Below are 12,459 nucleotides of genomic sequence, written 5' to 3' on the forward strand. Positions count from 1 at the left end.
TGTCAAGGGTTGACAGATACACTGATGAACAATCATTATGACAAAACAGTGAAGACATGATTGTAATAACATGAGACTGTGGCTGTGATGAAGAGATGGGTTGTTTTCCTCAGTTTGCCTGCCAGGTGTCAATCAGTTGTTACAGGGCTCTAGCTGGTGATTACATGATATTTTGGTTGCAATAAACGTTAACAGACACCACAGCTCTTCACACACATGGCACACCTCAACAGTGTGAGGATTCATGACACCTTGAGGGAAAAGCCATCAGTGAGACTGTGGGGTTGATTACTCTGGCCTGACCTTTGCCTCCAACCTCACCACATGCCAATGGTCTACTGCCTGCATTAGGGGGAATTCCAGCCTAATGGAACAAACACACACCAGCAACACCCACTCAGTCTCTCTCAGGCACACACAAACACTCAACCATACAAACACAAAAGCCCAAATTAGGAGTTTAAATCAGGATAATTGAGCACTTATAGGGTAGGAAGCATGAGTTTCTACTCAACAATGTAACAACACAATTCAACGTCTCAGACACGAGATGTACTGTATGTGGCAGGGTCTACAGACAATCACAGACTACAAAAGGAAAACCAGCCACGTTGCAGACACCGATGTCATGCTTCTGGACAAGCTAAACACCTTCGCCCGCTTTGATGAAAACACAGTGCCACCATCGCGGCCCGCTACCAAGGACTGTGAGCTCTCCTTCTCCGTGGCCAACGTGAGTAAGACATTTAAGCATGTTAACGCTCGTAGGGCTGCCAGCCCAGACGGCATTCCCTATCTGCGTCCTCAGAGCATGCGCAGACAAGCTGGCTGGCATGTTTACGGACATATTCAATCTCTCCCTATCCCCATATGCTTCAAGATGGCCACCATTGTTCCTGTACCCAAGAAAGCAAAGTTAACTGAACTGAATTACTTTCGCCCCATAGCACTCACTTCTATCATCATGAAGTGCTTTGAGAGACTAGTCAAGGATCATATCACCTCTAACCTACCTGTCACCCTAGACCCACTTCAATTTGCCTAACACCCCAATAGATCCACAGACGATGCAATCAACATCGCACTGCCCCATCCATCTGGACAAGAGGAATACCTACGTGCAAATGCTGTTCATTGACTATAGCTCAGCCTTCAACATCATAGTACCCTACAAGCTCATCATTAAGCTCGAGGCCCTGGGGCTTAACCCCACACTGTGCAACTGGGTCCTGGACTTCCTGACGGGCCACCCCAGGTAGTGAAGGTAGGAATCAACACCTCCACTTTGCTGATCCGCAACACTGGGGCCCCACAAAGGTGAGTGCTCAGCACCCTCCTGCACTCCTCTCCTCAATACTCTTCACCCATGGCTGCGTGGCCACACACGCCTCCAACTCAATCAAGTTTGCAGACGACTAGGCTTGATTACCAACAATGACGAGACAACCTACAGAGGAGTTAAGGGTGGTGCCAGGAAAATAACCTCACACTCAACATCAACAAAACAAAGGGGCTGATTGTGGACTTCAGGAAACAGCAGAGAGGGCACCCGCTATCCACATCAACGGTACCGCAGTGGAGAAGGTGGAAAGCTTCAAGTTCCTTGGCGTACTCATCACTGACAAACTGAAACGGTCCAACCACACAGAGACTGTGATGAAGGCGCCACAGCACCTCTTCAACCTCAGAAGGCTGAAGAAATTTGGCTTGGCACCTAAAACCCTCAAACTTTTACAGATGCACAATTGAGAGCATCCTGTCAGGCTGTATCACCACCTGGTACTGCAACTGCACTGCCCGCAACCGCAGGGCTCTCTAGAGGGTGGTGCGGTCTGCCCAACACATCACTGGGGGCAAACTACCTGCCCTCCAGGACACCTGCAGCAACTGATGTCACAGGAAGGCCAAAAACATCATCAAGGACAAGAACCACCCGAGCCACTGCCTGTTCACCCCACTATCATCCAGAAGGCGAGGTCAGTGCAGGTGCATCAAAGCTGGGAACAAGAGACAGAAGTTGTTTTTCAATCTCAAGGCCATCAGACTGTTAAATAGCCATCACTAGCACATTAGTGGCTGCTGCCTATATACATAGACTTCAAATCACTGGCCACTTTAATAAATTAAACACTAGTCACTTTAATAATGTTGACATATTTTGCATTTGTCATCTCATATGTATATACTGTATTATATTATATCTTAGTCTATTCCGCTCTGACATTGCTTAGCCATATATTTATATATTCTTAATCCATTCCTTTACTTATATTTGTATGTATTGGGTATATGTTGTGAAATTGATAGATATTACTGCACTGTCGGAGCTGAAAACACAAGCATTTCTCTACACCCACAATAACATCTGCTAAACACGTGTATGTGACCAATAACATTTTATTTTATTTGACAGTGTGGTCAAAGACTTAGCAACTTAGTTGTAGTCACGATCTGGTTACCTATAACTACAAACAGTTATGTTTTAGCATTTTTGCATATTTATAAACTTGTTTCTGGATATATTGGAACTACCCACAATGCACTATTTCTCATCATATGGAGAACCGGTGCTACCTAGCTAGTTCCAGCTGGCTAATGTTAGGTACTAGCCATGCTAGCATGTAAATGCATTTCAAACCAAGTGTTTGCACTGGTGAACTATTATGTACATCCACAATAAAGAAACCCTATAAATTAATGTGAAAAACTGCAAATCTTTTTCTCCTGTGCGTTTTTGGTAGTGACAGTCAAATGAGCGTCATTTGTAGGTAGTGCAGTAATACCCACAAGGACATGGTTATGACTCATTTCGATGCCAAATCCTTTGTGGCCCAAAAATAAGAAGCAAGCTTTGAAGTTGGAATGGTTTGTCCGGTTGAAGCAAGCAGATTGGAGAATGGGAACCATGAGCGTCGCATACAGTAGACATGCGCATTTCACCCTGGAGGACTTTGATAGCTTAGTTTAAGGGAAGGGGATACCTAGTCAGTTGTACAACTGATTGCCTTCAACTGAAATGTGTCTTCCACATTTATGATGTCTTCCTCTGAATCAGAGAGGTGCGGGGGACTGCCTTAATCAACATCCACGTCTTCGGCGCCCGGGGAACAGTGGCTAAACTGCCTTGCTCAGGGGCACAACAACAGATTTCTACCTTGTCAGCTCAGGGATTCAATCCAGCAACCTTTCGGTTACTGGTCCAACGCTTTAACCACTAGGCCAGTGGAAGGCAGGATTCGAAATGAGATTCAAATCAGGTGCTGTGCAGAGCGTGAATGTGATACCTGCAACCTCAATTTTCTCCCGATCTACCGGCAGATCGTAAGTGTCAGCAATGATGGAAATAAACCGGGTAAATTCAATGTGGATTTACCTCACTATATTGCTATCGGATTAGCTAGCTGACTCTCCCTCTGAAGGCCTCTCCTTGTCTCTTCTTTGACTTTGGTAGCTAACTCAGCCGTCAATCGGTAAGTTTCCACTCTCTCTACTTTATGTCGTTGGCTTTTTTGTTGTTGTGTGCGTGTTCTGTGGCTTTCTGCCTATGCTAGACTAGTTGTTCTCTGTCTTACTACTTAGCTATGCAGACCGTGGTGGTTGGCTAGTTAGTTATTTTATCATGCTAGCTAGCCTAGCTAACTAACTTTAGCTGGCTGGCTAAGATAATTGCATATAGGGGTAATATTATTTGGTTAGATGACATTATGTATTTCCTAAACTTTGGCTTACTTTAATGTAGCTGTAAGCTTGGTGTTGATGGCACTGTGTGAGTCAGCCAGTTGCTAACATAGCATTAGCAGGCCAGTAGGGCTAACATTAGCAGACTAGTTGGCTAGCAACCTTGCAAGCTGACTTGTAAATACTTTGAATGTATTATTACTTGTAAGTGGGCTGAAGATTTTATTGAAACTGATCAGTTTTATGTACTAACTCAAATAGAATAGTGTGGTATAACTTTGCATTGGGACTTTTAATATGTATTCTAATGCAAAACCATATCTTACATGTGTTTACGTTTATGCTACCCTTTAAGAGCAGCATCAACAAGGCTGGCCCAAAATTAAAAACAGAAAGAGGAAAATTAAAACGACACAATCAGTGAAGATGAGGTCTCCTTCATACATCTCCAACAGAAACATGGCAGATTGCAGAGAGAATGCCAGGCTACAAGGCGTTTGTCCCTTTTGCGAAGCAAGATGGCAGAGGTGTCATGTCTGTGGGTCTACTCAAGTGGCAATTAAGTGTTGCTCTGGCAACCCACAATGATACATGCCTTTTCTGATCAGGGCACGCCTCACTTCACATAAACTAAGGGTGCAGATTTTTACAGGGGGCTATGCCCTGCAAAAACATTGGGAAGCTCTCTTCTCAGGCCAACAGAATGGGAAAAGATGGGGCATCCATGTTGTTTCAGTGCCAAGATGCAACCACTTCAGACAGTCCAAAGCCATAGCTGCTTAACCAGAGAGGAGGGGGGAGGTGGAGGGAGGGAAACATGTTGCTTCTCCAAGTGGGTTTTACAACCACTTTCACTGATGAGGTCTCCCGCACAGCATGGACCCCTGTTTCTTCTATGAGACTGTTTGATATTTGAGACACAGTTTCCAGTGTTCCCTGCATGATGGTGTTGTTGGCTACATGGTAGAGGGAGTGAATAATGAAGGAATGCCCATCACAAGAAAACAGCTATTTTTGTCTGTGGCTGTGGCGGGGGCAGTCTCCCTGGGTTTCAGAGTGGCTGTGGCGGGGGCAGTCTCCCTGGGTTTCAGAGTGGCTGTGGCGGGGGCAGTCTCCCTGGGTTTCAGAGTGGCTGTGGCGGGGGCAGTCTCCCTGGGTTTCAGAGTGGCTGTGGCGGGGGCAGTCTCCTGGGTTTCAGAGTGGCTGTGGCAGGGGCAGTCTCCTGGGTTTCAGAGTGGCTGTGGCGGGGGCAGTCTCCCTGGGTTTCAGAGTGGCTGTGGCGGGGGCAGTCTCCCTGGGTTTCAGAGTGGCTGTGGCGGGGGCAGTCTCCCTGGGTTTCAGAGTGGCTGTGGCAGAGTGGCTGTGGCGGGGGCAGTCTCCCTGGGTTTCAGAGTGGCTGTGTCTCCCTGGGTTTCAGAGTGGCTGTGGGGGGCAGTCTCCCTGGGTTTCAGAGTGGCTGTGGCAGGGGGCAGTCTCCCTGGGTTTCAGAGTGGCTGTGGCGGGGCAGTCTCCCTGGGTTTCAGAGTGGCTGTGGCGGGGGCAGTCTCCCTGGGTTTCAGAGTGGCTGTGGCGGGGGCAGTCTCCCTGGGTTTCAGAGTGGCTGTGGCGGGGGCAGTCTCCCTGGGGAGCAGTCTCCCTGGGTTTCAGAGTGGCTGTGGCGGGGGCAGTCCCTGGGTTTCAGAGTGGCTGTGGCGGGGGCAGTCTCCCTGGGTTTCAGAGTGGCTGTGGCGGGGGCAGTCTCCCTGGGTTTCAGAGTGGCTGTGGCGGGGGCAGTCTCCCTGGGTTTCAGAGTGGCTGTGGCGGGGGCAGTCTCCCTGGGTTTCAGAGTGGCTGTGGCAGGGAGCAGTCTCCCTGGGTTTCAGAGTGGCTGTGGCGGGGGCAGTCTCCCTGGGTTTCAGAGTGGCTGTGGCGGGGGCAGTCTCCCTGGGTTTCAGAGTGGCTGTGGCGGGGGCAGTCTCCCTGGGTTTCAGAGTGGCTGTGGCAGGGAGCAGTCTCCCTGGGTTTCAGAGTGGCTGTGGCGGGGGCAGTCTCCCTGGGTTTCAGAGTGGCTGTGGCGGGGGCAGTCTCCCTGGGTTTCAGAGTGGCTGTGGCGGGGGCAGTCTCCCTGGGTTTCAGAGTGGCTGTGGCGGGGGGTCTCCTGGGTTTCAGAGTGGCTGTGGCGGGGGCAGTCTCCCTGGGTTTCAGAGTGGCTGTGGTCTCCCTGGGTTTCAGGGGCAGTCTCCCTGGGTTTCAGAGTGGCTGTGGCGGGGGCAGTCTCCTGGGTTTCAGAGTCTGTGGCTGTGGGGGGCCCTGGGTTTCAGAGTGGCTGTGGCGGGGGCAGTCTCCCTGGGTTTCAGAGTGGCTGTGGCGGGGGCAGTCTCCCTGGGTTTCAGAGTGGCTGTGGCGGGGCAGTCTCCCTGGGTTTCAGAGTGGCTGTGGCTGTGGCGGGGGCAGTCTCCCTGGGTTTCAGAGTGGCTGTGGCGGGGGCAGTCTCCCTGGGTTTCAGAGTGGCTGTGGCAGGGGCAGTCTCCCTGGGTTTCAGAGTGGCTGTGGCGGGGGCAGTCTCCCTGGGGTGGCGGGGCAGTCTCCCTGGGTTTCAGAGTGGCTGTGGCGGGGGCAGTCTCCCTGGGTTTCAGAGTGGCTGTGGCGGGGGCAGTCTCCCTGGGTTTGGCGGGGGCAGTCTCCCTGGGTTTCAGAGTGGCTGTGGCGGGGGCAGTCTCCCTGGGGAGCAGTCTCCCTGGGTTTCAGAGTGGCTGTGGCGGGGGCAGTCTCCCTGGGTTTCAGAGTGGCTGTGGCGGGGCAGTCTCCCTGGGTTTCAGAGTGGCTGTGGCTGTGGCTGTGGCAGGGGCAGTCTCCCTGGGTTTCAGAGTGGCTGTGGCTGGGTTTCAGAGTGGCTGTGGGGGGCAGTCTCCCTGGGTTTCAGAGTGGCTGTGGCAGGGGCAGTCTCCCTGGGTTTCAGAGTTTGGCGGGGGCAGTCTCCCTGGGTTTCAGAGTGGCTGTGGCGGGGGCAGTCTCCTGGGTTTCAGAGTGGCTGTGGCGGGGCAGTCTCCCTGGGTTTCAGAGTGGCTGTGGCGGGGGCAGTCTCCCTGGGTTTCAGAGTGGCTGTGGCGGGGCAGGGGCAGAGTGGCTGGCGGGGGCCCTGGGTTTCAGAGTGGCTGTGGCAGTCTCCCTGGGGGCAGTCTCCCTGGGTTTCAGAGTGGCTGTGGCGGGGCAGTCTCCTGGGTTTCAGAGTGGCTGTGGCGGGGGCAGTCTCCCTGGGCAGAGTGGCTGTGGCGGGGGGGGCAGTCTCCCTGGGGAGTGGCAGTCTCCCCCTGGGTGGGTTTCAGAGTGGCTGTGGCGGGGGCAGTCTCCCTGGGGGCAGTCTCCCTGGGTTTCAGAGTGGCTGTGGCGGGAGCAGTCTCTGGCGGGGGCAGTCTCCCTGGGTTTCAGAGTGGCTGGCGGGGCAGTCTCCCTGGGTTTCAGAGTGGCTGTGGCAGGGAGCAGTCTCCCTGGGTTTCAGAGTGGCTGTGGCAGGGGGCAGTCTCCCTGGGTTTCAGAGTGGCTGTGGCAGGGGCAGTCTCCCTGGGTTTCAGAGTGGCTGTGGCGGGGGCAGTCTCCCTGGGTTTCAGAGTGGCTGTGGCAGGGAGCAGTCTCCCTGGGTTTCAGAGTGGCTGTGCAGTCTCCCTGGGTTTCAGAGTGGCTGTGGCAGAGTGGCTGGGGGCAGTCTCCTGGGTTTCAGAGTGGCTGTGGCAGGGAGCAGTCTCCCTGGGTTTCAGAGTGGCTGTGGCAGAGGGGCAGTCTCCCTGGGTTTCAGAGTGGCGGGGGCTGGGTTTCAGAGTGGCTGTGGCGGGGGGGCAGTCAGTCCCTGGGTTTCAGAGTGGCTGTGGCGGGGCAGTCTCCCTGGGTTTCAGAGTGGCTGTGGCGGGGCAGTCTCCCTGGGTTTCAGAGTGGCTGTGGCGGGGGCAGTCTCCCTGGGTTTCAGAGTCTCCCTGGGTTTCAGAGTGGCTGTGGCGGGGGCAGTCTCCCTGGGTTTCAGAGTGGCTGTGGCGGGGGCAGTCTCCCTGGGTTTCAGAGTGGCGGGGGCAGTCTCCCTGGGTTTCAGAGTGGCTGTGGCAGGGAGCAGTCTCCCTGGGTTTCAGAGTGGCTGTGGCAGGGAGCAGTCTCCCTGGGTTTCAGAGTGGCTGTGGCGGGAGCAGTCTCCCTGGGTTTCAGAGTGGCTGTGGCTGGGGAGTGGCTGTGGCGGGGCAGTCTCCCTGGGTTTCAGAGTGGCTGGCAGTCTCCCTGGGTTTCAGAGTGGCTGTGGCGGGGCAGTCTCCCCCTGGGTTTCAGAGTGGCTGTGGCAGTCTCCCTGGGGGCAGTCTCCCTGGGTTTCAGAGTGGCTGTGGCGGGGGCAGTCTCCCTGGGTTTTTCAGAGTCTCCCTGGCTCAGAGTGGCTGTGGCGGGGGCAGTCTCCCTGGGGGGGCAGTCTCCCTGGGTTTCAGAGTGGCTGTGGCGGGGGCAGTCTCCTGGGTTTCCTGGCAGGGGGTTCCCTGGGTTTCAGAGTGGCTGTGGCGGGGGCAGTCTCCCTGGGTTTCAGAGTGGCTGTGGCAGTCTCCCTGGGGAGTGGCTGTGGCGGGGCAGTCTCCCTGGGTTTCAGAGTGGCTGTGGCAGGGGGCAGTCTCCTGGGGGCAGTCTCCCTGGGTTTCAGAGTGGCTGTGGCGGGGGCAGTCTCCCTGGGTTTCAGAGTGGCTGTGGCGGGGGCAGTCTCCCTGGGTTTCAGAGTGGCTGTGGCAGGGGCAGTCTCCCTGGGTTTCAGAGTGGCTGTGGCGGGGGCAGTCTGCCCTGGATATCCTGAGTCTGTTTACGGAGTAGAACTCTGCTAATATCTTGCCTTCTACAGCTCGATCTTCCTGTTGTTTCCTCACAAGCTTAGAAAATCAAGAATAGTAAAACAACATGTGCACTAACACATGTGCGCGCACACACACACGCACACACACGGCATGGCACTCAACCCTAACTATAATAACTAGTTTCCTCCTGATGTAGCTTTTACTCCAATCTGACTGGATACAGTTGTTAAGGAAACAGGTAGAAGGCAGCCAATTGAGAAACAATGAGAGGAGCAGAGAAGTACAGCAGAGACTGAGGAAGTTGAGTAGGCATTGCATGTTTTCCTTTACAGAGGATATGGTGTGACTGAGCATTGAGGTCATTAGCGATTACCTTGGAAACTGTTATCACCTTCTTGAAGTCTCTTCCTCCGTATATTCTAAAGCCCCATGGAGACGGACCAATCAGGTTTACTTTCAGCGCCATCACGTGACCAGAGGTCGCCACCCACTGCCTGCACAAACCCTGTAAAGGAGAGCGAGAGAGATTTTGTCATCAGTCATGCTTTTTTTTGCTGCAGTGACTATTTAAGATAAATACGTTAGAACTGAGGTCACCTGCAACGTCTGCCTTTTATCTCCTACTTGATTAGATCCTCTTGATATAAAAGAAATGGGAGGAATCTGAAAACCAACGACATGACTAGATTAAAAAATATTTTTTTAACCTTTAGTTAACTAGGCAAGTCAGTTAAGAACAAATTTGTATTTACAATGATGGCCTAGAAACAGTGGGTTAACTGCCTTGTTCAGAGGCAGAATGAGAGATTTTTACCTTGTCAGCTCAAGGATTTGATCTAGCAACATTTCGGTTATTAGCCCAATGCTCTAACCACTAGGCTACCTGCCACGACATTGAAGTTCTTGCACACCCTCAAGTCCAAATGAGAAAAAAAACACACCCCCCCACCCCCCAAAAAAGTTGTATTATACCACAGTAAAATAATATTCAAACATTTATGTTTAGTAGATCCACATACACCACATGACCAAAAGTATGTGGACACCTTCTAGTCAAACATCTCATTCCAAAAATCATGGCCATTAATATAGAGTTGGTCCCCCTTTGCTGCTATAACATCCTCCACTCTTCTGGGAAGGCTTTCCAGTAGATGTTGGAACATTGCTGCGGGGACTTGCTTCCATTCAGCCACAAGAGCATTAGTGAAGTTCACTGGAACTAAGGGGCCTAGCCCAAACCATGAAAAACAGCCCCAGAACATTATTCCTCTTTACAGGTGGCACTATGCATTGTGGCAGGTAGCGTTCTCCTGGCATCCGCCAAACCCAGATTGTCGGACTGCCAGATGGTGAAGCGTGATTCATCAATCCAGAGAACGTGTTTCCACTGCTCCAGAGTCCAATATATATCCCATTTAGCAGACGCTTTTGTCCAAAGCGACTTACAAGTCGGCTGGGGCCACTACTTTTACATATGGGTGGTCCCAGCGGGAATCGAACCCACGACGCTTGGCGTTGCAAGCGCCATGCTCTACCGACTGAGCCACACAGGACCCAATGACGGCGAGCTTTACGCCACTCTAGCCGACACTTGGCATTGTGATCTTAGGCTTGCTCGGCTATGGAAACACATTTGATGAAGCTCCCGACGAACAGTTATTGTGCTGACGTTGCTTCCAGGCAGTTTGGAACTCGGTAGTGAGTGTTGCAACCGAGGACAGACAATTTGTAAGCGCTACGCACTTCAGCACTTGGCGGTCCTGTTCTGTGAGCTTGTGTGGCCTACCACTTTGTGGCTGAGCCGTTGTTGCTCCTTGATATTTCCACTTCACAATAACAGCACTTACAGTTGACTGGGGCATCTCCAGAAGGGCAGAAATTTGATGAACTGACTTGTTGGTGCCACGTTGACAGGCAACACGCTCTTCACTAAAGCCATTCTACTGCAAATGTTTGTCTATGGAGATTGCATGGCTGTGTGCTCAATTTTATACACCTGTCAGCAGGTGTGGCTGAAATAGCCAAATATACTAATTTGAAGTGGTGTCCACATACACTATATATGCAAAAGTAACTCATTTTTAACCATGGACTTTCCTTGTATTTTAATTGGGATCATAGCACAGGATGCTGCTAGGATGTGTCTATTTTACAGTAAGGTCTATGCGTCAGCTGGGTACAGTATACAGTTGGCCCCCATAATTCTGCCCTTCTCATGCATAGTGTTGGCTGTAGTGTTTTTCATTTGCACATGTGCTTGTGTTGAGACACTGACAGCTCTCCTGCTCTTTGGTAATTCATGCTGTGGTGAGGAGACGAGGAGGTGGTGGAACTCCGGCCCGACCGGCAGACACACAGACCCCACCACAGGGCAGCATAGTTTCTCTTCCTCGCTCTCACACACTGCTGCTGCTGCTTTAGTAGAGAGGCACCTCAACTACACAGCAATGCTCTTATTAATACCTGGTTAAGTGCTACCACGACCATACAACTATTCACAACACACCATAAAATAAGGGAAAGTACTGTTGCAGAAAACAGAAAGGGAAAGTGTCATTATTAAGTCTATTTAGTGTAGGCTCAATTAATTCAATTTCACATACCTGACAGCAGCCTTATTGCAGAACATCAAGGTAAATATAGAATTGAAAGCATGCTCAGTCTCGCAAATATGTATTGAGAAATGAAGACGTTATCTGATTTGAGTCTCTGTTGAAATCTGTGAACTTCTGACAAAACATGTTTGACCAAGAAGAAAATGCTGACAGATCCTACAACAAAAAGCTGATGTTTCCCAATTCTATCTTCACAGGCCCCTGTTATGTAACTTTCCAGCATTACTGTGTATATGTAGGTCAGAGTTTGAGACAAAACATACTTGGTCAGATCAATAACTGAACCTTGGTGCACCACATGGCTGCAGGCTTAATCTTATCGTCATAGGCAACGAATCTGGAACAAGAACTGATCATTGGTGGAGAATGCACTGTGACTGGACCAGCTCTCACTGGTCTTAAATCTTCCTGTAAATATGATCCGTCTAGTTCCATACACCACAGTGTTAGAATTGAAGGGATCGTCTATCGTTAGGGCCCAAGGCTGGTTCCACAGCTATCCATACAGAAACAGAGCAAACAGTGAACCCAGTCAGGATCTGGGACATCTCTCCCTCCCTACACTGGCCCATTTCAGCCATCTACAGCCGTCTGTCTGTACATTCCACAAGGGTCTGGAACAATCAGCACAAACCCACCCAGTCATTAGCACATTCAGGCAATTAGCGTGGTTACCAGGCTCACCATCATTAACCGCCCTTAATTGCTGTGGACATGAGAAACAGCCGAGGCGCCAGTTGTTGTTCCTTCTGTAATCCCTGGGGACAGACAGACACCCTAACGTTCTCAGTCTCTGGGCTGTTTAATTAGTCCAATGGGCCAGGATCAGCATGTCTCCTGCTTAACTGGAATCATTATCAACAAGGCACAGCGCTAATTTATGATTTATGGAACAACTGTTATCACTGTAAAGCTGCTTGCTGTTTATTGTCAGGCAGTGTAAGGGTGATAGCTGCTTACCTTTGGAAGAGCGCTATTGACCTGAAATTCTCCAGTTGTTACCAAACAGATCACTATGATAATACATTTACACCAGGTGTTAAATGGAACTTAAAAAAATAAGCAATGAAACAACACAATATAATTAATGTTTAATAGTATAGGTACAAATTTCAAATGCATAAAAAAAAATTTAAAAATTAAAACTGAGCCCAGTGGTGGATTATATTCTGGTGAGAACTCATTGCTTTGGCTACAAAGCAGCAATGGCAGCACAATAAAACACACCCGCTGTGCTACACCGGTCTACCTAATACCATAAATATTTTATACGCAGTATCATCCAGAGTTTCAGTTGTGAAATCTAGAGTATCAAAGGTGAAGGAAGCAATAATGACTTTGATTAAGGTTGTTGAAATCAATTGCACAGACAGACT

The 12,459-nt window shown here is 50.7% G+C and overlaps 1 protein-coding gene across 2 annotated transcripts in view; it reads right to left on the bottom strand.

Moving 5' to 3' along the window:
- LOC135541601 (PDZ and LIM domain protein 2-like) overlaps positions 1–12,459 on the bottom strand; it is a 63,588-nt gene that overhangs the window by 40,065 nt on the left and 11,064 nt on the right. The window contains exons 2-3 of one of the 2 annotated variants that reach the window (XM_064967921.1): positions 9,066–9,131; positions 8,842–8,973 (exon numbers count right to left, since the gene is read on the bottom strand). In XM_064967921.1, the coding sequence (XP_064823993.1) occupies positions 8,842–8,934 (93 nt within the window). In that variant the 5' untranslated portion in view covers positions 8,935–8,973; positions 9,066–9,131. The remainder of the gene's footprint in view (positions 1–8,841; positions 8,974–9,065; positions 9,132–12,459) is intronic. The other variant, XM_064967914.1, reaches the window with a different exon arrangement.

This window comes from Oncorhynchus masou, chromosome 1 (assembly GCF_036934945.1).
Source record: "Oncorhynchus masou masou isolate Uvic2021 chromosome 1, UVic_Omas_1.1, whole genome shotgun sequence".
NCBI lineage: Eukaryota > Metazoa > Chordata > Actinopteri > Salmoniformes > Salmonidae > Oncorhynchus > Oncorhynchus masou.